Source organism: Procambarus clarkii, chromosome 59 (assembly GCF_040958095.1).
Source record: "Procambarus clarkii isolate CNS0578487 chromosome 59, FALCON_Pclarkii_2.0, whole genome shotgun sequence".
Lineage (NCBI taxonomy): Eukaryota > Metazoa > Arthropoda > Malacostraca > Decapoda > Cambaridae > Procambarus > Procambarus clarkii.
In genome coordinates this window covers 6,201,268-6,227,229 of record NC_091208.1, presented here as the reverse complement: position 1 = coordinate 6,227,229, position 25,962 = coordinate 6,201,268, and the positions used below count along the sequence as shown (strand labels likewise).

General features: G+C 43.3%; 1 protein-coding gene across 1 annotated transcript; it reads left to right on the top strand.

Annotated features, from left to right (window-relative positions):
* LOC138353662 (golgin subfamily A member 1-like) lies at positions 1-25,491 on the top strand. Its single transcript, XM_069306846.1, has 4 exons — positions 1-686; positions 5,476-5,713; positions 19,540-19,567; positions 25,292-25,491. Exons 1-4 carry the CDS (start codon positions 1-3, stop codon positions 25,489-25,491), a joined length of 1,152 nt encoding a protein of 383 aa, XP_069162947.1.
* The last annotated feature ends 471 nt before the right edge of the window (positions 25,492-25,962 follow it).

The window sequence follows — 25,962 nt, the reverse complement described above, 5'->3', positions numbered from 1 at the left end:
ATGGTGGGTACTACCTTTGAATGGCTTAACCAGACATTAGGGGGATTCGACAGAGACCTGCAGGCAATGCAAATGGGGTTCAACAGAGAACTGGAAGAAATGAAAGCGGGATTCGACAGAGACCTGCAGGACATGAAAGAGAAGTTTGGCAGAGACCTGCAGGAAATGCAAACATTAATACAGAACCAAACGAGTGAGTTAGAGGAAGCCAGAGAGGAGATAAAGAGATTCAGGGAAAATCAGAATTCAAACCAGCACAGGGTATGCAACCCCTTGGAAACAGGGGACGAAGCTGAGGGAAGGCTCCTTCCAGGGGGACTCTCTTTTGCAGAAATACTGCAGAACAGCCCAAATGCCAAGGCCGCTCTAGAGGCAGCAGCTATGAAAGCAGCTACCTCACAGGAAGCTGCAAAATGCACTGAACAAATGCTGGAAAGGAAACGAGCAATTATAGTTGTAGTAGTACAAGAACCAGAGGGATTCAATCGGGAGGAGTGGAGAAGGAGGGACCGAGCAACCATGACAGAGATCTTGGAGGGACTGGATATGGAGGAGGTAGATGGAAACATAGAGAAGGTTTTCAGGCTGGGCATCTACATGAGGGAAAGGAAACGATTGAAAAAGGTAGTGCTCACGAACGAGGCAACACAGGAGAAAATCCTATCCAGGAAGAGAAGACATGTGAAGTTAGGGGGATACCAGGACGTCTTTCTGCAAAGGGACATGACAAGGGAGGAGAGAAGGAAGGCTGCAAAAACAAGGAGGAGACGCAGAGAAAGCGGTGGGGATATGGGAGCCACAAAACTCAGCTCAGTATCTCCAGGAACCTCAGAAGGGAGTGGGAATCCCCCCACCAGCAGACCAGCATCCCCAGGGAGGATTGTAACAGAAGTCTCCCACCGACCAACCAACCCCTCAGCCATCCCCCACCAATCACCTGCACCTCCCCAGACAGTAAAGTCCCCCTTCAGACCATGCCCCCATGTTCCCTGATCCCAGACCCTCCCATGTTCCCTTCATGCCCTTTTTTTCCCCCAGCCCCTACCCAAGACCCTCCCATGTTCCCCCCATACCCTTTTTCTCTCCCAGCCCCCTACCCCAGACCCTCACTGTTCCTGCACCCCATGCCCTTCCCTGTTTCTCCAGCCTGTGCCCTTCCCAGTTTCCCCATTGCAGGTTCTCCTCCTTACCCCATCCCCCTCCCTCCCAGCCCCCCCTCCCGAGGCTCCCCTCCCCTTGCCAACCCCTGAGCTCCCTGTCAACCCATCCCAGTCTACGCTGCATACCCCAACCCGTGACCTCCCACCACATGCCCCTCCCGCTCCCCCATCACATGACCCAACTAATCCCCAACCCCGGACCCCCTCAGCCGCTTCACGACAGCCCCCCTCCCTAGCCACCCCTGTTCCAGACCCTCCCAGCCCCCTCACACCCCAGACCCCACAGGTCCCCCATCCTAGGCTCACCCATCCCAGACATATCTTGCCCTCCAACTCCAGTGGAATCAACAGAAACTGAGAATGGACAGAAAAGAGTCAACTTCAAGGTCATGTACACGAATATAGATGGGATTACAAACAAGGCCAGTGAACTTAGGGAAAGAACACAAGAAGTAAACCCAGATGTAACTGGACTCACAGAAACAAAACTCTCAGGAATCATAACGAATGCGGTGTTTCCCCAGGACTACACTGTAATAAGGAAAGAGAGGGAAGAAAGGGGAGGAGGCGGAGTGGCTCTACTGATGAGAAAGGAATGGAGTTTCAAGGAGATGGTTGTTCCAGACTGTGAAGGGTTCAGAGACTTCATCACAGGCACCATGACAATGGGAGGACCAAGAGTAGTAGTAGCAGTGATATATATAACCCACCACCAAATGAAAGATGACCCAGGCAAGAGTATGACAGAAACAACATGGCAGTTAACACTATCATTGAGAGAGCAGCCGCTGCTGCCTGTAGAAACCGATCCCATCTGCTTATCATGTGGGACTTTAATCATGGAAGGATAGACCAGGAAAACAGAGAACCACATGGAGGTGAGGAAACATGGAGAGCGAAACTGCTAGAGGTGACGACTAGAAACTTTTTAGGTCAGCATGTCAAGGGTCCCACGAGAACGAGAGGTAATGATGAACCAGCAAGACTCGACCTAGTATTCATTCTGAACGATTCAGACATAAGGGAAATCGGTCTTGAAGCCCCCGTGGGTATTAGTGATCACAGTGTACTGTTGTTTGAATATCTGGTCGAAGAAGGGTAATGTACTCAAGGAAGGGACCAGAAAACAAGAGGCCGGCATTCCGGAAGGGAAACTATGAGGAGATGAGAAAATTCCTAACTGAAATAGCTTGGGAAACAGAGCTCAGAGGAAAGACGGTTCAAGACATGATGGACTACATCACACAGAAGTGTAGGGAGGCAGCAGACAAGTACGTCCCAGTCCAAAAGGAAAAAAAATATATGGAAATGAGAAACCCATGGTTTAATCAGAGTTGCAAGCTAGCAAAGCAGCTAAGTAAAAGGACATGGAGAAACTATAGAAACAACAGAAAACTAGAGAGCAGAGAAAGATACCAGAGCGCCAGGAATGAATACGTCAGGGTGAGAAGAGAGGTAGAGAGGCAATATGAAAATGACATAGCGAGGAAGGCAAAGACTCAACCCAAACTGCTGCATAGCCACATCAGGAGGAAAACAACAGTGAAGGAACAGGTAATGAAACTGAGGATAGGGGCAGAAAGATTTACTACAAACGACAACGAAGTGTGCGAGGAACTCAATAAGAAATTCCAGGAAGTCTTCATCTCAGAGCAAGGAGAAGACCCAGAGATAAGGGAGGGAACACCAACCCAGACACCACTAGAGGAGTTTGAGATTACCAGTGGGGAGGTAAGGAAGCATCTGCTAGATTTGGACGTGACAAAGGCTATAGGCCCAGATGGAATCTCACCATGGATCCTTAAGGAAGGAGCAGAGGCTCTGTGCCTACCACTCTCCATAGTGTACAACAACTCACGGGTAACAGGCGAACTGCCAAAAATTTGGAAGACGGCCAATGTAGTCACAATATACAAGAAGGGTGATAGGCAGGAGGCACTGAACTACAGGCCAGTGTCCCTAACTTGCATTCCATGCAAGATGATGGAAAATATTGTTCGAAAAAAGCTAGTGGAACATCTGGAGCAGAAGAACTTTGTAACACAACATCAACATGGGCTCAGAGATGGTAAATCATGCCTAACAGGATTAACTGAGTTCAATGACCAGGCAACAAAAATCAGGCAAGAGAGAGAGGGCTGGGCAGACTGCATATTTCTGGACTGCCAGGAAGCTTTTGACACAGTACCACATAAGAGACTAGTGCACAAACTGGAGATGCAGGCAGGAATGAAAGGGAAGGTACTCCACTGGATAAGAGAGTACCTAAGCAACAGGACACAACGAGACACCGTGAGAGGTGAGGTCTCAGAGTGGCGGGGATTAACCAGTGGAGTCCGACTGGGATCAGTCCTTGGACCTTTACTGTTTCTGATATACGTGAATGATCTTCCAGAAGGAATTGACTCGTTCCTCACGATGTTTGCTGATGACGCGAAAACTATGAGGAGGATCAGGACAGAGGAGGATAGTATGAGGCTACAAAATGACCTAGACAAACTGAAGGAATGGTCCGACAAATGGCTACTAAAGTTCAACCCAAGTAAATGTAAGGTAATGAAACTAGGAGGAGGAACTAGGAGGCCAGTCACTGGATACCGAATGGGAGATGAAGTCCTTCACGAAACGGACAGAGAGAAAGATCTGAGAGTTGATATCATGCCAAACCTGTCTCCTGAAGCCCATATCAAAAGAATAACATCAGCGGCCTATGCGAGGCTGGCTAACATCAGAACTGCTTTCAGAAACCTGTGTAAGGAATCCTTCAGAACCTTGTATACCACATATGTAAGGCCAATCCTGGAGTATGCAGTCAAGCACAAGACGAAGATGGAAAAAGTTCAGAGGTATGCCACTAGGTTAGTCCCAGAACCAAGAGGCATGAGTAGTCTGTCACGTAGGACAGACTACGTGAACTGCACCTCACGTCGCTGGAAGACAGAAGAGCTAGGGGAGACATGATCACCACATACAAAATTCTCAGGGGAATTGACAGGGTGGACAAGGATGGATTATTTAACACGGGTGGCACACGCACAAGGGGACACAGTTGGAAGCTGAGTACCCAAATGAGCCACAGAGACATTAGAAAGAACTTTTTCAGTGTCAGAGTAGTTAGTAAATGGAATGCACTAGGAAGTGATGTGGTGGAGGCTGACTCCATACACAGTTTCATATGTAGATATGACAGAGCCCAGTTGGCTCAGGAATCTGTACATCAGTTGATTGACGGTTGAGAGGCGGGACCAAAGAGCCAGAGCTCAACCCCCGGAAACACAACTAGGTGAGTATAACTAGGTGAGTACACACACACACACAAATTACAAATAAAACAATTGAACTCAGAGAATGGGCACTAGAGGAGGAGGTGGTGTAGCCTTACTGATAAGTAAAGATTGGAGTTTTGAAGAAATGGTCAATCAGAGCTGTGAAGGTTTCAGTGACTACATATCAGGCACCATAGCAGCTGGAGGACAGAAAATTATTGTTGTAGTCAAATATAACCCCCCCCCACCACCACCGAACGACAGAAGACCCAGACAGGAATATGATAGAAACAATGTGGCCACCATCAATATAATAGAGAGAGCAGCTTCTGTGGCTAGCAGGAACGGATCCAGACTACTAATTATGGGAGACTTCCATCATGGGAAGATAGATTGGGGGAACAGAGACCCACATAGTGGACCAGACACATGGAGAGCTAAGCTGTTGGACATGGCAACAAGAAACTTTCTAAGTCAACACGTCAAAGGACCGATAAGAATGAGAGGAGAGGATGAACCAGCTTTGCTTGATCTGATATTTACCCTAAATGAGTTGGAAATAAGGGAAGTTAAGTTGGAAGCCCCCTTTGGAATGACTGATCATAGTGTATTGAGCTTTGAGTACCTGGTTGAGCTCGGAATTATCCCCCCAAAAAAGAACTGGCAATCAAAGGGTTGGCGTACCGAAAGGGAAACTATGAGGAGATGAATAAATTCCTAAGGGATATACGATTGGACACTGAACTCAGAATCAAGTCCGAACAAGACATGATGGACTATGTCACCCAAAAGTGTCAGGAGGCTGTATTCAGGTTTAACCCAGCCCAACAGGAAAAACCGAGAAGCAAAACAAGAATCTGTGGTTTAATAGGGAATGTATGAAAGCAAAGGAGCTGAACAAAAGGGTGTGGAGGAACTTCCGTAATAACAGAACACCAGAAAGTAGAGAGAGATACCAGAGAACCAGGAACGAGTATGTCAGTGTGAGATGAGCAACTGAGAAAAGGTATGAAAATGATATAGCTAATAAACCGATGACCAAACCAAAGCTACCTCACAGTCACATCAGGAGGAAGACAACAGGTGATGAACCTTAGAACGGGTGAGGACAGGTACACAGAGAATGACAAAGAGGTGTGTGAAGAGCTCAACAAAAGGTTCCAGGAGGTCTTCACAATAGAACATGGAGAGATTATGGCGCTAGGAGAGGTGGCAGCAAACCAGGCGACCTTGGAACGGTTCGAAATAACAAGAGATGAAGTCAAGAAGCACCTATTGGAGCTGGACGTAAGAAAGGCTGTTGGGCCGGATGGAATCTCGCCATGGGTATTGAAAGAGTGTGCAGGAGCGCTTTGTTTGCCACTCTCCATAGTGTGAAGTAGGTCACTGGAAACGAGAGACCTACCAGAAATATGGAAGACGGCTAACGTAGTCCCAATATACAAAAAGGGTGACAGACAAGAGGCACTGAACTACAGGCCAGTGTCCTTAACTTGTATACCATGCAAGGTGATGGAGAAGATCGTGAGAAAAAACCTATTAACACATCTGGAGAGAAGGGACTTCGTGACAAACCCATCAACATGGGTTCAGGGAGGGTAAATCTTGCCTTACAGGCTTGATAGAATCCTATGATCAGGTGACAAAGATTAAGCAAGAAAGAGAAGGATGGGCGGGCTGCATTTTTTTGGACTGTCGGAAAGCCTCTGATACAGCACCCCATAAAAGGCAGATGCATAAGCTGGAAAATCAGGCAGGGGTAACTGGTAGGGCACTCCAGTGGATAAGGGAGTACCTAAGCAATAGGAAGCAGAGAGTTACTGTGAGGGATGAGACCTCAGATTGGCATGAAGTCACCAGTGGAGTCCCACACGACTCTGTACTCGGACCTATCTTGTTTCTGATATACGTAAATGATCTCCCGGAGGGTATAGACTCATTCCTCTCAAAGTTTCCTGACGACGCCAAAATTATGAGAAGGATTAAGACAGAGGAGGACAGTTTGAGGCTTCAAGAAGACCTGGGCAAGCTTCAGGAAAGGTCGAACAAATGGTTGTTGGAGTTTAATCCAAGCAAATGTAATGTAATGAAGATAGGTGTAGGGAGCAGGAGACCAAATTCAAGGTATCATTTGGGAGATGAAATACTTCAAGAGTTAGAGAGAGAGAAGGACCTGGGGGTTGATATCACGCCAGACTAGTCCCCTGAAGCTCATATCAAGAGGATAACATCAGCGGCATATGCCAGGTTGGCTAACATAAGAACGGCCTTTAGAAACTTGTGTAAGGAATATTTCAGAACGTCATATACCACGTTTGTCAGACCAATCCTGGAGTATGTGGCTCCAGCAGGAAGTCCATATCTAGTCAAGCATAAGACTAAACTGGAAAAGGTTCAAAGGTTTACCACCAGACTAGTACCCGAGCTGAGAGGTATGAGCTACGAGGAGAGACTACGGGAATTAAACCTCACTTCGTTGGAAGACAGAAAAGTTAGGGGGGACATGATCACAAAATTCAAGATTCTCAAGGGAATCGATAGGGTAGATAAAGACAGGCTATTAAACTCAATGGGACACAAACATTAGGGGACACAGGTGGAAACTGAGTGCCCAAATGAGCCACAGAGATATTATATAAGTAAATAAATAATTTTTTATTCAAGTAAGGTACATACATACAAGGTAAGATACAAAGTTGATGGATTTATAGATAGAGCTAGTACATACAATGCCTAAAGCCACTATTACGCAAAGCGTTTCGGCATTAGAAAGAATTGTTTTAGTGTCAGAGTGGTTGACAAATGGAATGCATTAGGAAGTGATGTGGTGGAGGCTGACTCCATACACAGTTTCAAGTGTAGATATGATAGAGCCCAATAGGCTCAGGAACCTGTAACCCTGTTGATTGTCGGTTGAGATCGAGGAGCAAAGAGCCAGAGCTCAACCCCTGGAAGCACAATTAGGTGAGTAGAATTAGGTGAGTCCACACACATACACACCAACCCACTCTCGCACAAGACAGCACATATATGACTTAATGCTTAAAGTCAATATGTTGAATATGAATTAGTACATATGTGGTATATGCCCAGTTACTTATGTTCCAAGGCCCAAACTCTTCCTCACGTACCAATTTACGTCTCACAGTAGTCGCCCACTGCCGTAGACAGCAGAATAGTCGTGATTGGTTCAATTATAATGAAAATTGTAGTTTTCAGGTCCCACGTGGGTTGTGAAATTTACCTGCTATTGTCCATGCTCTTAGAATATTACAGATCAGCTACATCCTATTGAAGTTTCGTAGTTTTGCTTTGAGAAATATTAGTTGTTCTTAGTAAATTATAATAAGCAATATAAATTATTACATAGAATAATAGTGCTTCAACAATCAACATTATATACACTAGTCTGCTATAAAAATCTTTAAAGAATGTATTGTAGGATCGTCAACAGAAAACGATATTACATTGGAATGTCTATTGGGTAAACTACTGCAAACAGGATGGTATAGTGTCTACTACCTTATGTAAGATGGGTATACGGTCCACTACCACCTGTTAGGTGGGTATAGGGTCCACTACCACCTGTTAGGTGGGTAAGGGGTCCATACCACTTGTAGGATGGATCTATGCCCAATATCTACCTATAGGATAGGTATGGGGTCCACTACCCCTCACGAGATACGTATGGGATCCACAACTGCCCACAGGGTGGGTATGGGGGGCACGTCCATCCACAGGATGGGTATATGCTCCACTACCGCCCACAGAATGAGTATGGGGTCCACTACCGCCCACAGGTTGGGTATGAGGGGGGGGGGGCCACTACTACCTACAGTAAGGGTATGAGGTCACTATAACTCCCACAGGATGGGGATGGGGTCCAGTACCGCCCAAAAGATTGGTATGGGGGTGCACTACCGCCCAAAAGATTGGTATGGGGGTGCACTACCGCCCACAGGATGGGTATGGGGTCAACTACCCACCCACAGGATAAATATGGGGTCCACTACCACCAACAAGATGGGTATGGGGTCCACTACCACCCACAGGATGGGTATGGGGTCCACTAACACCCACAAGATGGGTATGGGGTCCACTACCACCCACAGGATGGGTATAGGGTCCACTACCACCCACTGGATGGGTATGAGGTCCACTACCACCCACTAGATGGGTATGGGGTCTACTAGCACCCACAAGATGGGTATGGGGTCCACTAGCACCCACAAGATGGGCATGGGGTCCACTCCCACCCACAGGACGGGTATGATGTCCAATGCTGCCAACAAGATTGGTATGGAGTCCACTACTGCAAACAGGATGAGCATGGAGTCCACAATCACCAACAGGATGAGTATACTGGGTCCACTCCCTTCCACAGGATGGGTATGGGGTCCATTATCACTCACGGGCTGGGGTATGGGGTCAACTACAGCTCAAGGATAGATATAAATTCCACTAATTCCCACAGGGTGTTGGTGTTGGGAGTGGTTGGGAGTTACAAGTAGAATGATACAAGTAGAATTTCAAGAAAAAACAAGTATATACTATATTGACTATTTTCTACCAAGTTCCCCCCCCCCCTTTTTTTTATCTTTTATTATTTTTTTCCATTCAACACAATTTATACTTTAAGCTCAATTACTATTAAGTTTTAGTCTAAGTGTTTTTTCCCCACCTCACCTTGCCCGAAACACTATGCGTACTAGTGGCTTTAGGTATTGTATGTACTACCTCTATCTTTAAATCAAACAGAATGTTTGTACTGTAACTCTGCAACTATGTATGTACATTTCCTAAATAAATTATTATTATTATTATTATTATTATAATTATTATTATTATTATTATTATTATTATTATTATTATTATTATTATTATTATTATTATTATTATTATTATTATTATTGCTATACTATACCTAAAGCCCTAATACGCACAGCGTTTTTGGCAAGATCTGGAAAAAACTTAAAAACTAAGATTTAAAACTAATTGAGATCAATAACATGAACTGAACTGGCATATGTTGACACTTAGGAGATAAGGTAAGTTACAATTCAATTTCTTTCTTTATTATGCACCCCATACCCATCCCGTGGGTGGTGGTGTAAAGAATTACAGAGGCACATAATCGGTTCAGGAACTGAACCCTCTAGTTCGTTTAGCTAAGCAAAAAACAATCTTTTCACGCTAGTTACACAATTATTAATGTTATATATACATGTACACATACTCATACATTCATGTACATATATATACATATACATATATACACATACATATTCAATCACCTACACAGATACACACATCAATAATCTTTTGTATCACAAGTGATTCAACAAGAGGCTCACTATAGTCACTACACAAGTCACTTTACATCTATGGTGAGTCACACAGTTACTAGTTTCGCTGCACACCCACCCAACTTCTTTTTTTATTATTAATATTATTTTCTACCACAAACGTGGCCACACATTTACAATGCTAACCAGCATATATACATTTTCTTCTGCCCTCCATGGACAAGGTTAGAGATGTGTTAAACATATAGTTCAAGGGTTTATTGAACACTCAACCACAGAAGGTGATTCGGTGCTTTTAAAATGCTAACCTAACCTACATACGTAAATACATAGATACACAGATTTACGTATGCCCTACATAAAGTGTTCGATGTGTCTTTTACATAGTGTCATTAATGTGCATTTACAAAGGTGAAATGTAATTCTGATCAACTTCCATATATACTTTATACACATATATATACATACACACACACACACATATATGTACATATACATATATACATATATGTATACATACATATATACACACACACATGCATTTACATACATTTGTCTCTTTTACTCTGACAGAGTGAGATGGCTGATAGAGAAATTAGTGTGCAATTAAGCACTTAATCACTTAATCACTGAAGGTGATGAAGGTGCCTTTACAAGCTCAGGTTATATAGTTACATCACATACATACATTTTATAATTGATACATTACATGGTTAATCTTGGGTACAAGTCCAATATATCATCAAGTGTTCCAGTACTCATATATTAATTACACAGTTCAGCATACCTTAGCACAGGAGGGCGAAAGTCAGTCAATATGGGACATTTTACAATATAATGTTCAAGAGAGTGCATGCAGCTTTACAGTCATGTGCTCCACACCCACCCAACTGGGCGGCAGCTTTACAGTCGTGTGCTCCACACCCACCCAACTTGGCGGCAGCTCTACAGTCATGTGCTCCACACCCACCCAACTGGGCGGCAGCTTTACAGTCGTGTGCTCCACACCCACCCAACTGGGCGGCAGCTTTACAGTCGTGTGCTCCACACCCACCCAACTGGGCGGCAGCTTTACAGTCGTGTGCTCCACACCCACCCAACTAGGCGGCAGCTTTACAGTCATGTGCTCCACACCCACCCAACTGGGCGGCAGCTTTACAGTCATGTGCTCCACACCCACCCAACTGGGCGGCAGCTTTACAGTCATGTGCTCCACACCCACCCAACTGGGCGGCAGCTTTACAGTCATGTGATCCACACCCACCCAACTGAGCGGCAGCTTTACAGTCATGTGCTCCACACCCACCCAACTTGGCGGCAGCTTTACGGTCATGTGATCCACACCCACCCAACTGGGTGGGAGCTTTACGGTCATGTGCTGCACACCCACTAAACTGGGTGGCAGCTTTACAGTCATGTGCATGCATTACCTACAGTAAGCAAATTTTGGATACTTCGCTAAGATTTCGGCCAGCACATCATTATGAATGAAGTACTTACAAATTTCTTGGACACCATTGATGGTGTTATCTCTGAATTCCGCGATTTTTTCACATTCCATTATATAATGACGCAAAGTATGCGAATAGTTCTGCTGACAGAGATTACATTTAGTCAGATCTACATCAGCAGATGTTACAAACTCCCAGAGGAGTTACCTAGCCGAGCCTAAACCTAGCAGTGGTAAACATCTAGAAGTCTGCTAACCTTATTGGATGACCCATAGACGTGCGGTTCTTCCTGCATAATAGAATGATGATAGATGGAGAAACTGGTGTGAATTTCACTTTGGCTCAAGTCTCCGAAATTCAGTTCATATTCCCGGAATATTACTGCCCTCAGGCTGCTCAGGGGCAGTCCAAGTTGGTAATCAATTCCCTCTTTACGAGCAAAAGTCTTGGCCAACTCATCAGTTCTATCGTACATTCGGAGACCAATATGGGAAGGATTCCACAGAAGACAGACCTTGACTCCATCATTGATTATTTTATTATATATGTGTCTAGCTTCAGAGATAAACACGTCACAGTTATGCCTTGGGGAGCTGAGGGCAGTCAAGGATGACAAGGAGTCACTTACAATTAGCGTGTCATTTTCGGTTTCATATACGCGCTCGAGTGCAAGGATTATGGCAACCAATTCTCTTTGAAGAGTGGAGGCCCAGTTACTTAGTCGCGCTCCACACTCATGGGAGAAGGAACCATCTCTCCCTGTCACAACAACTGCACTTCCAGCTGCACCATGGGACTGATGCAAGGATCCATCAGTGTAAATAATCTGGGAAAGGCAGCGCTCTCTGACTAAAGCATCAATTCGGCTTAAGGCATTATTCTTTGCTTCTTGTCGAAGCAAGGCTTGTTCTTTAATCAGTTTCTTGGGTGGGAAATGGGGGGACAGTAATTTGGAAAGGAGTGATCTACCATGGGGCAGGAAAGTGTTGTTGTTGTCTCTCTTGGTAGAGGTGATGAATATTATACATTCAGAGCATAATGGCAGTTTTGGTAATCCATTTGGAGGGATGCTGATCTTCAAGGAAGAAGGCTTGGAGGGCTTCAGTGCAGGGGTTAGGGTGGGTTAGCCTAAGCATCTTGATATCAATTAAAGCATTAATTTCAATGATACGATCACTTACACATGAAATATTCAGTTCCTTCCTCAAGTTCAGTAATTTAGTTGTACAGGGGCATCCGAGGATAATCCTCATGGCTTCGTTTTGCATCTTTTCCAGCCCTCCAAGCATTCTCTCAGGCACTAGAGCAAGCATGGGTGCAGCATAATCAATCAGAGACCTAATATATGAGAGATACGTCATTTTTCCAATTCTCACATTTGCGCAATAGCTTAGATGATAGCCTGCCACCGCCTTAAGAGCACGGAGCCTCTCTCTACATTGGCGACCCAGTCTGGCTACAACATTGCGGTACCGTAGAACCTCAAGACCAAGGTATTTGTATCTGGTAACATAGTCGAGCAGAGAGCCATCATCCAACTGCATTTTGCGAACAGCCCCACCCAGTCTGGGTGGGCGTCGGTTCAGGATCTTTATTTTCTCTACTGAGATGACTATGCATAGTTCCTGACATGTGTACAATACAGAGTTCAGAACATTTTGGGTGTTGGTATATCCATTAGTGTGGGTCAGTATATTATCCGCATAGTTAATGATGTGTTCGCTGGGCCTTCTAGTTACTACGTTTAAAAGTACATTGATTAACACATTGAACAGAGAAGGACTGAGGACACCTCGCTGTGGAGTGCCAAGTTCAAAATCTCTCGTTACACTCCTATGCCCTTGGAACAGTACAGATTACTTCCTGCTGGATAAATAGCCTCTTATCCACCGTAGAAGCCATCCTCCAACATTCATTTTAGCAAATTCGCTCAGAATGACGTGTCGGTTAGCAATGTCAAAGGCTGACTTAAGATCTAGGGAAGTGGTGTATGACCTATCAGTATGCAGGGTGAGGAATGTGGTAATACAGTGATGTACACTCTTTCCATGCGTAAAGCCATATATCTGGGGAGACAACATGTTACTAATTAAGTAAAGGAGACGGTTGAGACCCATCCTCTCAAGACCCTTCATTATTAGGATGGGTATCACTAGTTGCCCCACCCCCACATAAAGGGTCTTCAAAATTCCCTCTGAACCTTGGCATGAGCTGATCGGCATGCCTTTTCCAATTAATGTTCCCAAAACTCTGCACTTGCACAGTGAAATTCCTGCGGGCCAGGACTTCCCTAATTTTTCCTTCCACCCAGGGCTTTCCACTTCCAAAATTCCTTGCATATACGGCATCCCCCTCATTAAACAACAATTCCTCTCCCTGAGCCAACTGACTGGCCAAGCTAGTTACCGATTTCTCTTGATCGGGATCTGTCTTTACTGCTTTCATGTGCACTTTAAAGTGTCTATTAAACAGTAATTCAGAAGGAGATTTACCAGTAGTAGAATGAACAGTTTTTCTTTGATTATATAAAAATCTCCAAAGCCTTGTATTAATAGTACCTTCCGTAAACCGCTTTAACCCTTCTTTCAAGGATCTCACTGCTCTCTCTGCTAGACCATTTGAAGAAGGATTATAGGGGTCAGGTGTTACATGTTTAATACCATTTTTTGGAAAAAAAAATCTTCCATTTCCACAGAAACAAAATAAGGAGCATTGTCTGAGACAATTATGTCTGGCAATCCAAAATTTCAAAATGTTTTCCTTAGTAATTCACAAGTTACAGATGATGTGGTGGAATTACACACATGCACATCCAGAAATTTGGTGTATGAATCCACCATCACTAGGTAATATTTGTTATCCATAGGTCCCGCATAATCTACATGAAGTGTAGACCAGGGTTTTCCAGTGCATGGCCAAGAAAGTACTGGGGCCTGTGGATCCTGATAATTCTTAAAGCAAATATGACAATTTTTTGTTACCTCAGCAATATCCTGGTCTATTTTTGGCCACCAAACCCAACTTCTAGCTTCTGCTTTCATAGCATTTATGCCATTATGGCCTACATGCAGCTGTTCCAAAATCTTACATCTCAGTTCCCCAGGCACCACCACTATTCCTATACACTAGTACATCCTGGTGAATACTAAGGTCAGCCTTTACTGCAGCATACTCTGACAGTAATAAATTATCATTCCAACCATATTTGACATATTTCATCAACAGACTTAATTTGGGATCTCTACCAGTTGCCTTCCTAATAGTCTGGAATGAAATATCCTCAAAAGACATAGATTCCACCAGGTTAACATACAACACTGGAATACAGGAATTTAATTCTTCTGTCACAGGCAATCTACTTAATGCATCAGCTACTACATTATCCTTGCCTGGCTTAAACTCTAAATCATACTCAAACTGAGAGAGTAGTAATGCCCATCTTTGAATTCTAGCATTGGCATTAACTGGAATATGCTTACCTCTGCCAAACAATCCTAGCAGGGATTTATGGTCTGTTCTAGCAAGAAATTTCCTCCCCAGGAGAAAATACCTGTTTTTTACAGAATATACCAAAGCTAAGGTCTTTATCTAACTGAGAATAATTCTGTTCCGCAGGAGATAATTTCTTGCTAGCAAAATATACTACTTTATCCTGACCATCTACTTCCTGTAATAATACACAACCCACTCCTACTGGGGAAGCATCTACCTCCAGTTTTAACGGGAGTCTACCTGTAAAATTAGTGAGCACTGGAGAATTGATCAATTCCTGCTCAATATTCCTGAATGCATTTTCCTCTCTTGCTGCCCACTTAAATCCAGCCCCTTTTTTCAACAATTCATACAAGGGTGCTAATTTTGTTGAAAAGTTCTTCACGAACTTACAAAAATATGTAACCATCCCAACAAAAGACTGTACTTCCCCAACTGATGTTGGGACTGGGGTGTTGGAAATTTCCAACACTAATACAATACTATTGCATTATAATAAATCATTATTATTATATACTAACTACAGTAGTCACTAAATTTACTAATAGTAATGTTAACATAAACTAACCATTATATCTGCGTATTAATGCTGGAATACTTACGAAATCAAGCACCAATATTGCGTCAGATTATATCTAGTTAAACACATTTATTGCCAATGTGCTAGAGAATTGAATGTGGTTCTCTAAAATCATCAGTATTCCGTGTGATAATTATTTACGGATAACATAACTCCCAAATAATTCTAAATCGAGAGTTTTTAGTTACAATTGTTATCAAGTAATAGTTTTTCTGTCACGCGTGAATGCCATGGAGAAAACTATAATCTTCTCCATTTCTCGTTTACCACCTTAAGACGAGAAAGCAATAATATTTAAATCTCTAGAATCACAACCCAGTCCTTATTAAAGTATTTCAACCACAATTGCGCGAAATAGTATTATTCGTGATAAATAATTTCTGTGGTGAATGCGGGACGCGGGTTGGAGAGGAAGGAGACGCCATTGTCGAGGCTGGTGTTGTGGAGTGAGCAGCCAGTGTGCGTACTTGGACAGAAGAAAGTCGTGGCGTCAGAGTCTGAGACACGTGGCGTTGGGATTATCACCAAGAATTACACTGATACTCAACTTATAACGAATAATTATTCTTCCACGTACTCCATAGTGCTCGGTCAAACAATAACGCGTCGAGAATCAAGCCAAACTCTCAATCACGTGTACAACATCGTGGAAGTTTGAGACTGAGACGCGATATCGGCAGACTTCAGCATATACTGCGCTCATGCTAAATATATTTTCTTTCTTGATGCATCATTAGAGATTGTATATTTCGTGGGTAGTCTGTCGTTACATAGCGGGACGACAATAAATCCAATGTTAGTACCGCATTAATATTCATTTTCTATTTTCATAAATTTTGAGATTTAAGTAGCCTAGTTCAATGCTACGTAATATCCTTTATATTACAGCTCGTATGTGAGGAGTCAACGAGTCGTTAACTACATTCGTGTTATTCACCTCTAATGGCTTCTGTGTGGAGATCCTGAGATCACGAGGACGAAGCACGAACGATGTCATAGAAATCGTCTTAAAGCTAAGACTTTTTGTACACATTTAATTACTCCAATTTATTATACATATCCATAATATTATCATATCGAGTACTTACTATATGAATTTGGAGATTGGTGTGTTTACTTAGATGATTGCTCTTTAATTCTAACAATCATTAATATTCTCTATTTGGATTTACCTATTGATTCTATAATATTTTGGTCATAATATTCTTTACTCAACAATGAACTGGTGACGAACCACACTAGTTCCTAGACGTATACGAAGTTCTAGCAATACCCCCCCAATGTAGGTGTTTGAGGCTCTGACTTTAGTTAATTAACCATACAGTCCATTATTTATTTAAGTGATTATTCTTTCTAATATTTATCCATAAACACTGGTTCTTCTTTGTGTTTCTAATGATCACTTTTTATTAGTTTCCCTATTTTCTCAAAAGTGGGTGGTCCTTCGTTATTAAATTAAATAATTAAATAATTGAGTCAAGCCCCAGATATCCCTGTACCCTGATACTTCAGATATCCCTGAAGACTATACTTCCCCAACTGATGTTGGGGCTGGGGCATCTATTATAGCCGCTACATTTTTGTGAGAAGGAGTAAAGCCCTTACCTGAAATATGGTACCCCAGGTATTCAATGGCCTTGGTCTTCAACGTTGTTTTTCCCTTATTTATCTTCACATTGTGCTTTTGCAAAAGATTCAAAACTTGTTCTTATCTAGCATCATGCACTTCCTCATTCTCTCCACATACAATAAAGTCATCTAAAAAACTAGCCACACCTTCAATGTTAACTAACAACTGGGACATGAATCTCTGAAAAATTGCTGGAGACGAGGAGAGTCCAAAAGGAAGTCTTTTATACTTAAATAACCCCTTGTGGGTATTAATCACTAACAATTTCTGGTTCTCCTCCTCTACAGGAATTTGGAAGTACGCATCTTTCAGGTCAAACTTAGAAAAAATTGCCCCCTTGCAGACCACTGACAACAACTCATCTATCTTAGGTAAAGGGTACTTCTCACAGTGTATGCGGTTGTTCAGTTCCTTGAAGTCTGCACAGATTCTCAAGAATTTCCGATCTGCCTTCAACACTGGTACAATTGGGGCTGCCCACTCACTATGTGTAATTGGCTCTAAGATGCCTTTTGCCACATGCTTTTCCAGGGCAGATTCTACCAATTGCTTGTAATGAAACGGCACTGTTCTTGCCTTGAAAAATTTAGGTGAAGCCCCACTTTTCAGGTGAATTTTTGCCACCATGCTATTAATTGGCTTATCTGCCTCCACTGAATATTTGTCTAACATTTGCTCGGCACTTTTAATTGTTTTAAATATCGATAATTCATCTAGGCCCGCCAAGAAAATTCCCACTTTTTCCATGAGATCCTTACCACATAGGCTAAGATTATGTGAATCCACTACATAAAAATCCTGGACAATTTATTTTCCATTATAACCTACTTTTGCCGACACCTTGCCATAGACCTTAATCGGTGCATTATCATAAGCACTTAATGATTTTTTACCTGGTTTTACATTCAATTGCAAGGTATCTGCCCAATCTCTAGACAATGTTGACACTGCAGCACCAGTGTCCAGTTCCAAGGGAACTAACTTCCCATTAATTACAAAATTCACCACTTGTGACTTCACTGAACATACCTTTTCTTTCACCGAATATAGTCGGTTTTCCTCACCTGCAGCTTCTTCAGACTGGTTACCTTCCTCTACTGCCTTGACCACAGTACCACTACCTCTTCTTCCTGCATTCCCTGGTCGTCTCCTCTCCCAGGCCTTGCTGTTCCTGTTCAGATATTCCCTACATACTCTCTGCAAGTGTCCCTCCTTGTTACAAAAGTTGCATATATAGGCACGAAACTTGCACTTGCTACTTATGTGATTGTATCCACAGTGTTTACATCTGGTCTGGCCCTGTACGACCATAATTTCCTGAGTAGAAGTCTTACTTCCAAAAGCCCTTTCCAGGTTCAATATCTTCTCGAGCACTGTCCATGAAGTCATCGATTGTAGGTCCAAATTTTCTGCCACCAGGTTAGGGAAATAATTCTCCTTTTCCACTGCCATGAAAAACTGGTCCCTAACCCTGCTGTCCAACTGTGCTCCGAAGTTGCAGGGGTTAGCCAAAGCCTTCAGTTCCGCAAATAAATCCTGTACGGATTCCTGCTGCTTTTCGTCCTCTTCTGGAAATCCATCAAATTCCTCTGATATGATGGTTTCACCACATACTGACGTTTAAGCAGAGCAATCAGGTATACATAGGTCTTCGTATGACTTAGCTCCGGTGCACACAAATTTCCGAGAACACTATATGCTTCAGAACCCAGTGAAACTAAGAGTACCGCTTTCTTGTTGGCGTCCTCCTTAATCTACCGGCACTGAAAGTTTGCTTCCAGCAGGCTGAGCCACAGGTCCAATGAGATCTTGGCAGTGTTTAACGGCTCCATTGACATGGGCGGCGTAGCCATGGCCACGGTGGTAGCTCACTCCACTGTTATATACGAAGCGTCCACTCGTCCACACGACGTACCCTGCTCACTCTTGATCCTCACACCACGTCTCGTACCCAGGCTCTCTGCCGGAGATGTATAATCCTCGTCGCCACTGTTATGGTTGTGGTAAGAGAAACAATCTTCGTCCACATGGTTTTATTCTCCGCCAGTAACAACAACAAAACAATTATCAGGTACATGAAATATTATTAACAAGATCATAAACAAAAGAGCATCTGCTCCAAACATGCTACCTCCAACATCTGTAGTACTCAATCCCAACAACTGTGTCCCCCAACATTTTATATTTGAAACTAACCTCCACAGGAGGTAAGGTTCGTAACAATGACCCCCATGGCAGTGACCATTTCCCCATCCTTGTTACCTTTCACCCTCCCCTCTCCTTCCCTAGGTGGGAGTTTGCCAAGGCAGATTGGAACCTCTTTACCCTCCGAACTACTCCCTATCCGACCTCTCCATTGTGCCTCTCCCTCGCGCCCTCCTTCTCTTTCATGATACTGTCTTTGACGCTGCCCTCCACTCTTTTCCTCGCTCTACCTCTCGGGGCACGCGGAAGTGCGTTCCCTGGTGGAATGCAGACTGTGCTCGGGCTGTCCGCTGTAAGCATGCAGCCTGGAAGAGACACCGTCGCCGGCAGATTCTTTGCTTTTGTTTCGGACAGCAAGTGCGGTGTTCCGTAGGATCATTTGCGTGGCTAAACGTGAGTTTTGGAAGTCTGATGTTTCCACCATTACGTTCGAAATTCTTTTGCTGCAGATCTGGAAGCGTATCCGCAAGATAGCTGGTAAGTTCGCTCCCGATGTCTCACCAGTTTCTAACCTCCGTGATACTCTTGTGGCGGACCCGGTGCAGGATGCGGCCGAACTGGGTTCCAATTTTTCGTCTGTTAGCTCTGGCTCTCATCTTCCTTAGTCTTTCCTTCTTCGTACGCCTGTTCTTGAATCTCATCCCTTAGATTTCCGTACCCATCTCAGCCTTCCCCTATAAAAATCCCTTCTCTTTCTTTGAACTTCAGTCTGTCCTGGCCCTCTGCGGTTCTATGGCAGTGGGCTCTGATGACATTCATTATGAGATGTTCCGCCATTTCCCTCCGTGCACGTCTCAGTATTTGCTGAGTCTGTATAACCTGACTCAAGCATAACCTGAGTCTGTATAACCTGACTCGAGCATAATCTGAGTCTGTATAACCTGACTCGAGTCTGTATAACCAGCATCGAGCCAGTCCCTGAGGACTAGCTCAATGCTGTTGTTCTCCCTGTTCGGAAACCAGGGTCTCTCGGAACATCCCCTAAGGACTTCCGCCCTATTGCCCTCACGAGTTGTGTCTGCAAACTCTTTGAACGTATGGTTAACGTTCGTTTGATGTGGCTCTTAGAACACTATCACCTCCTCTTCCCTTCTCTATTTGGTTTTCGCAAATGCCACAGCACAACAGATGTCGTGGTGAACTTAGAGGTCTATATTCGTACTGCTTTTGCTGCGAGGACCTCCTTTGTTGCCGTCCTTTTTGATCTGGAAAAGGCTAACGACACCGCCTGGAGATATCATATTCTGCCCCATCTTCGTTCTCTTGGCTTTCGTGGTAATCTCCCTCTCTTCCTCCAAAGCTTACTCTCTCATCGTTCCTTTCGAGTGAGTCTTGGTGCCACTCTTTCTGCCTCTTTTCGGCAATTCGAGGGTGTGCCCTGAGGTAGTGTTCTGAGAACTACTTTTTTCTGGTTATCCTCAATGGTCTTCTTTCCTCTCTTTCCTCTGACGTCTTCTCTGCTCTCTATGTCGACGATCTTACCCTTTGTTGTCGGGGTGATGATTTGCTTCTCCTTCAACGGCGGCTTCAACTTGCGATTGTTACTGTGTCGTCTTGGGCCACCGATTATGGCTTCAAGTTCTCCATGTCTAAGACTTGTGCTATATCTTTTACTCGGAAGCGTGTCGTTCTTTGACACTCTTTGTCGTTTTATGGTAATCCCCTTGTGTACAGGTATTCTGCTAGGCTTTTGGGGGTTAATCTTTGACACTCGTTTGTCTTGGTCGGCCCATATCTCTTACCTCCGAGTTGATTGCTCTAAGGCCCATAACCTCCTTAAGGTTTTTTCCCATGTTTTTTGAGGAGCGGATAGGTGCACGCTCCTCTCTTTACATTCCTCTCTTCTACTGTCAAAACTCGATTACGGTTGCCCTGCTTACTCATCTGCATCTCCTCCTACTCTTCACCATCTTGATGCCTTGCACCATACTAGGATGCGCCTCAGCTCTGGTGCCTTTCGTTTGACTCCCGCCCTCAGCTTGTATGTAGACACTGGCTTCCTATCTCTTTAGGACTACCGTAATCTCTTCTGTCTTCGCTATCTTGCGCGGTCGTTACAGCATCCTTACTCTCGCCTCTGTCGGCTTTGACATTTATCCCTCCTGTCGTTCCCGTTCCTCTTCACCACCTTCCTCTTTCTGTCCCGTTACCTCGCGTACAGGATTCTCTTTCGATTCGTATTACCGATGTTTCTCCTCGAATTGTTCCATCATTTCCCTCGTGGAGGGTCCACTTTCCAAGATTTTGTGCATCCCTGACCTGTATCACTAATGCTTTTACCCCTCCTATGGTTCTGAAACGCCTTTTCCTTGAACACTTTTCTTCTTCAATGTTGAACACTCAACATTGGCGGTTTCTTATTTCCAGTAAATTTAAGTCGGTTGAGTTTTGCTGGGTTACCAGCCATGTTGGTGTCTCTTTAAATGAGCATGCGAACGCTGCCGCTAGAGAAGCTGTCCACTCTTGTCCCTTCTCTTGTAAAGGTATTCCTTATTCCGACTTTTACCCAGTTATTCATTCCTCCATCCTTACCCGTTGGCACGATTGTTGGTCTTCTGTTACTGGTAACAAATTGCATACTCTTAAGAGTAGTGTGTTTGGCCTTCCTCCTACCACTGTAACCGACGATGGGAAACGGCTCTGGCGAGGTTGCCTTTTGGTCATACATGTGTAACTCATGGTCACTTAATGGAGCGCCACCCTGCTCCTTATTGTCCAAATTGTATTGTCCTTCCTACGGTCGTGCATATCCTTGTTGAATTTCCTGACTTCCAGGACGAGCGTGTTTCTTGCTTTCCGATCGTCCATCGTGGTCGCTTGTCCCTCAATAGAATTCTTGTTGAATCAAATACTTTTGATATCGATCGCCAACTGCGTTTCTGTTCTCGTATTGGCATCCTTAGTGATATTTAGCACCCCTCTGATTATTCAGCACATATGATGGCACTATATAGCCTTCCCAGTTTGGTGCCTTCTTTTGATAATTACTTACTTGCATACTGTTCTAGCAACATGTTAGCATAAGCTATTGGGGAGTGATTAGCGAGTTTAGGGGTGCTAGGTTTTGAGAACTTTCTAATTTTGGCCCACATTTGGGCTGAGGATGTTGCATGCTTGATGCCCTGTAAGAATTGTTCCCAATATTGACTACGTAGTCGTTCTTTCAGTTCCCAAAATGCGCGGTTAGCTTGAAGAAATGTATTGAGTGAGTCAGTTGTTTTGTAAGCTCTATAATGCTCAGTAACATGTAGTGTGTTTTAAGTCTTAACTCTAAGACTGGAAACGGGTTTGCCCTCTCTTCAAGAAAGAATTTCACAAAGAACAGCCACAATTATCAGTAAGATAATTATTTCTCCTGGTCCAGTCCCAGTACGGCAGGCCTTGGTGGTTGGACTTGGCCAAAACAATGGAAACTCTTTGGCTGCCAGAGCAGGAAATGTCCTAAACACTACATTTAAAAAGCATGATTCTTGATAGAGAAGGTGATCAACCACACCCAAACTACACTTCTTCCCCACCGTGGAAAGAGCCTACCTTGAAAATAGTAATAGAAAGTCTCCCAATGAAAAAGGCTGCCTATGATCCAACAATTCTAAGGCTCATAATAGAAAAGCAAATGTACAGCATTGCAGTAGCAGGAGCCACCCACATCTTCACAGACGGACAGGTTAACACAGAATATGAGAGTGCTGGCGCTGCTCTTTGCACGGCCAGCGTACAGGCATATTGGAGACTAGGAGGACTAGTGTCATCAACCCAAACTGAGCTGTTTGCCTTACAACAGGCATTCGCATATGTGATTGCACAAAACACTCAAAATGCAATCATTTACCCAGACTCAAAAGCTGCACTTCAAATATTAAGACAAAAACAGTGGAAAGATGACGTAGAAATAATTACCACCATTTTGTATCTTGGAGCAGTCGCTAAAGGCAAAGGACTCAACATAACCTTAAAGTGGATCCCATCCCATGTTGGAATCCCATTAAATGAAAAACCGATGAAATTGCTAAATTGGCAACTCGTCATCCAGTGATACATAAAACAATTCAACCCAGCCTAGAGAACATAAAAAACATCCTCACCATAAAACTCTCATACCTCAACAAAGCCTATCTCCACCAGAGAGTAGCTGAAGGTTCGCCCTCTGCAATATATCATCAGCCAACCAATTAGAAAGGTTAAATATCCCAAAAGGAATCCACAGGGAAATAGCAGTTAGGTTATATAGACTACGTCTAGGTTACAGATGCAACTGGGAGATTGGTGAACCCCAACAGAGAGTGTGCATCTTCTGCCAAACTGTCACAGAAAAGTCATTGCTTCACTATCTTCTGGAATGTGAAGCAACCAACGACCTTAGAAGAGCTTTAAGAGTCCACGATTCTTGCAATAACCACCTTGAAGCCATCAACACAGCCACTCTCCTGGTCAAAAAAAGTGTCTAGCAGCTGGACACCCTCATAAATACTGTCAAGCAGTATCCTCCCCTGCGATAGCAGCTTACGATTAATTGCGACCTCAAAACACTAAAAGAATTACTGTACAAGAAATTTAACCACTTACGAGCTATTCATGCCCGTGCCACCTCTTGGGTGGCTTAATCTTTATCAACCAATCAATCTTCAATCATCACAATCGACTTGAGAATGGTTCCAGGACGGACCGAAACGTCGTCGTCCCTTCACTTCTAGTGTGTGGTTTGGTCAACATGAACAGCATTGTCTAAGAGACCATAACCTATTACATAATCAAGCCGTCCACCTGAGAGATGAGTGACATGAGATGGGTTTAGATAAAAAACAGTCATATTGTTTTTCCCGGTGTATTTTACGAACATCGAACCATTTCTGTTAGTTTTATCATCCCCTAACTTGTTGTGTCTTGCATTAAAGTCACCCATTATGATGGTTTCAAGTTGCAACTGACTGAAGGAAAAAATGTCTCAATCATTCTGTCACATCTCACATAGTTGTTGCAGAGGTAAAAGGAGCCAGTCTATGTGGAAATCTGAAACTTCTGATAATAGGTTTCTTCACTCTTATGGTTTTTAATATGTTTACAAACCAGATCACTTTTAACATATATTAGTATGCCTACATCATGAGGTGTTAGAAGTATATGGTTCTTGCAAAGAGACTACATCAACATAATTATTACCTACATACATAACACTATCACGAAGTCTCTTGCACAGTACCTAATTTCATCCTCATAGTTTCCTACCTTGTGCTTCAAACTCACACTGTATCTTGTACTACCCACTTCCCCAATATTAGTACTTAAGACACACACATATCTTTACCAGTGTAATCACCTCTGTCAACTTATATTGTAGTAATTTGTTAATAAAAAACCTTGCCACAATGCACCGTTTCATCTTACCTGATATGTTAGATTAAGGACCTGCCAGAAACGCTATGCGTGTCAGTGGCTTTGTATGAATGTAAAAATACCACGCTTATGTAATCTCACCAACCCATTGTACCTTCTTGTAAATAAATTATTATTATTATTATTATTATTATTATTATTATTGTTGTTGTTGTTGTTGTTGTTGTTGTTGTTGTTGTTGTTGTTGTTGTTGTTGTTGTTGTTGTTGTTGTTGTTGTTGTTGTTGTTGTTGTTGTTGTTGTTATTATTATTATTATTATTATTATTATTATTATTATTATTATTATTATTATTGTTATTACTATTATTATTATTATTATTATTATTATTATTATTATTACTATTATTATTATAGTATATGGAACTCACTCCATAACGAATTAAAATGCTGTCCAACCTACGCCTTATTCAAAAGTAAAACTAAAAGGTACTTTATTTTTATCCGCATAGTTTCCTCCCTATGCTTGGAGCCGGTCGGCCGAGCGGACAGCACGCTAGACTTGTGATCCTGTGGTCCTGGGTTCGATCCCAGGCGCCGGCGAGAAACAATGGGCAGAGTTTCTTTCACCCTATGCCCCTGTTACCTAGCAGTAAAATAGGTACCTGGGTGTTAGTCAGCTGTCACGGGCTGCTTCCTGGGGGTGGAGGCCTGGTCGAGGACCGGGCCGCGGGGACACTAAAAAAAGCCCCAAATCATCTCAAGATAACCTAGTGCTTCGAACTCGCACTGTATCTTATGCTACCCACTCTCCCAAAATATGTACCTAAACCATTTAACTTCACCATTATAACCACTGCTATCATCAGATGGACCCATCCGTCAACTGGAAGTGGGGGATAAGGAACTGGATCAAAATGAGACAGATCGCAACCTCAGCCCCACTATCACCTCGCCCTTGGGTCGCTCCACTGTTCAAGCAGCAGCTGCCCTTCATGAACCGGTTGTAGAAATACCGGCAGCAGCCACAACAGGAGACAGAGCGGCTGCAAGAACAGCTCCAACATGAGAAAAAATCCACCAGTGATATTGCGATGATGATCACGTGTGAGGAAACTTGTAAGCTGAGTCTCTCCAAACATGTGTTCTCTTGCCAGTCAGGGGAAACTTTGAGTGATCTTGAAACCTTGTGTACTGGAGCCCTTCCACGCAGGTTAACTGCCAAAGCTGTGCTAAGGTATATTCAAAACGACTCAATAGATGAAAATGACAGACAAAGTGTACTAGACAATTGGAGGCAAATGTGTTACATTGGTAATATGCTAAGAAATGTTCCTGGACTTATATTGTATTGAAATAGATAATTTATATTAAGTGGACTAATAATATTAATCTATATAATGCTTACTTTAAATGCACAAATAGCTAAGCTCTCCATCCTTTGCTGGAACATTGCATCCCTCAAAAAAAGTTCTCTAGTTTACATCACAAAGTAACAACTGAACACATCGATATTGTATGTCTCCAGGAGTGCAGTGTT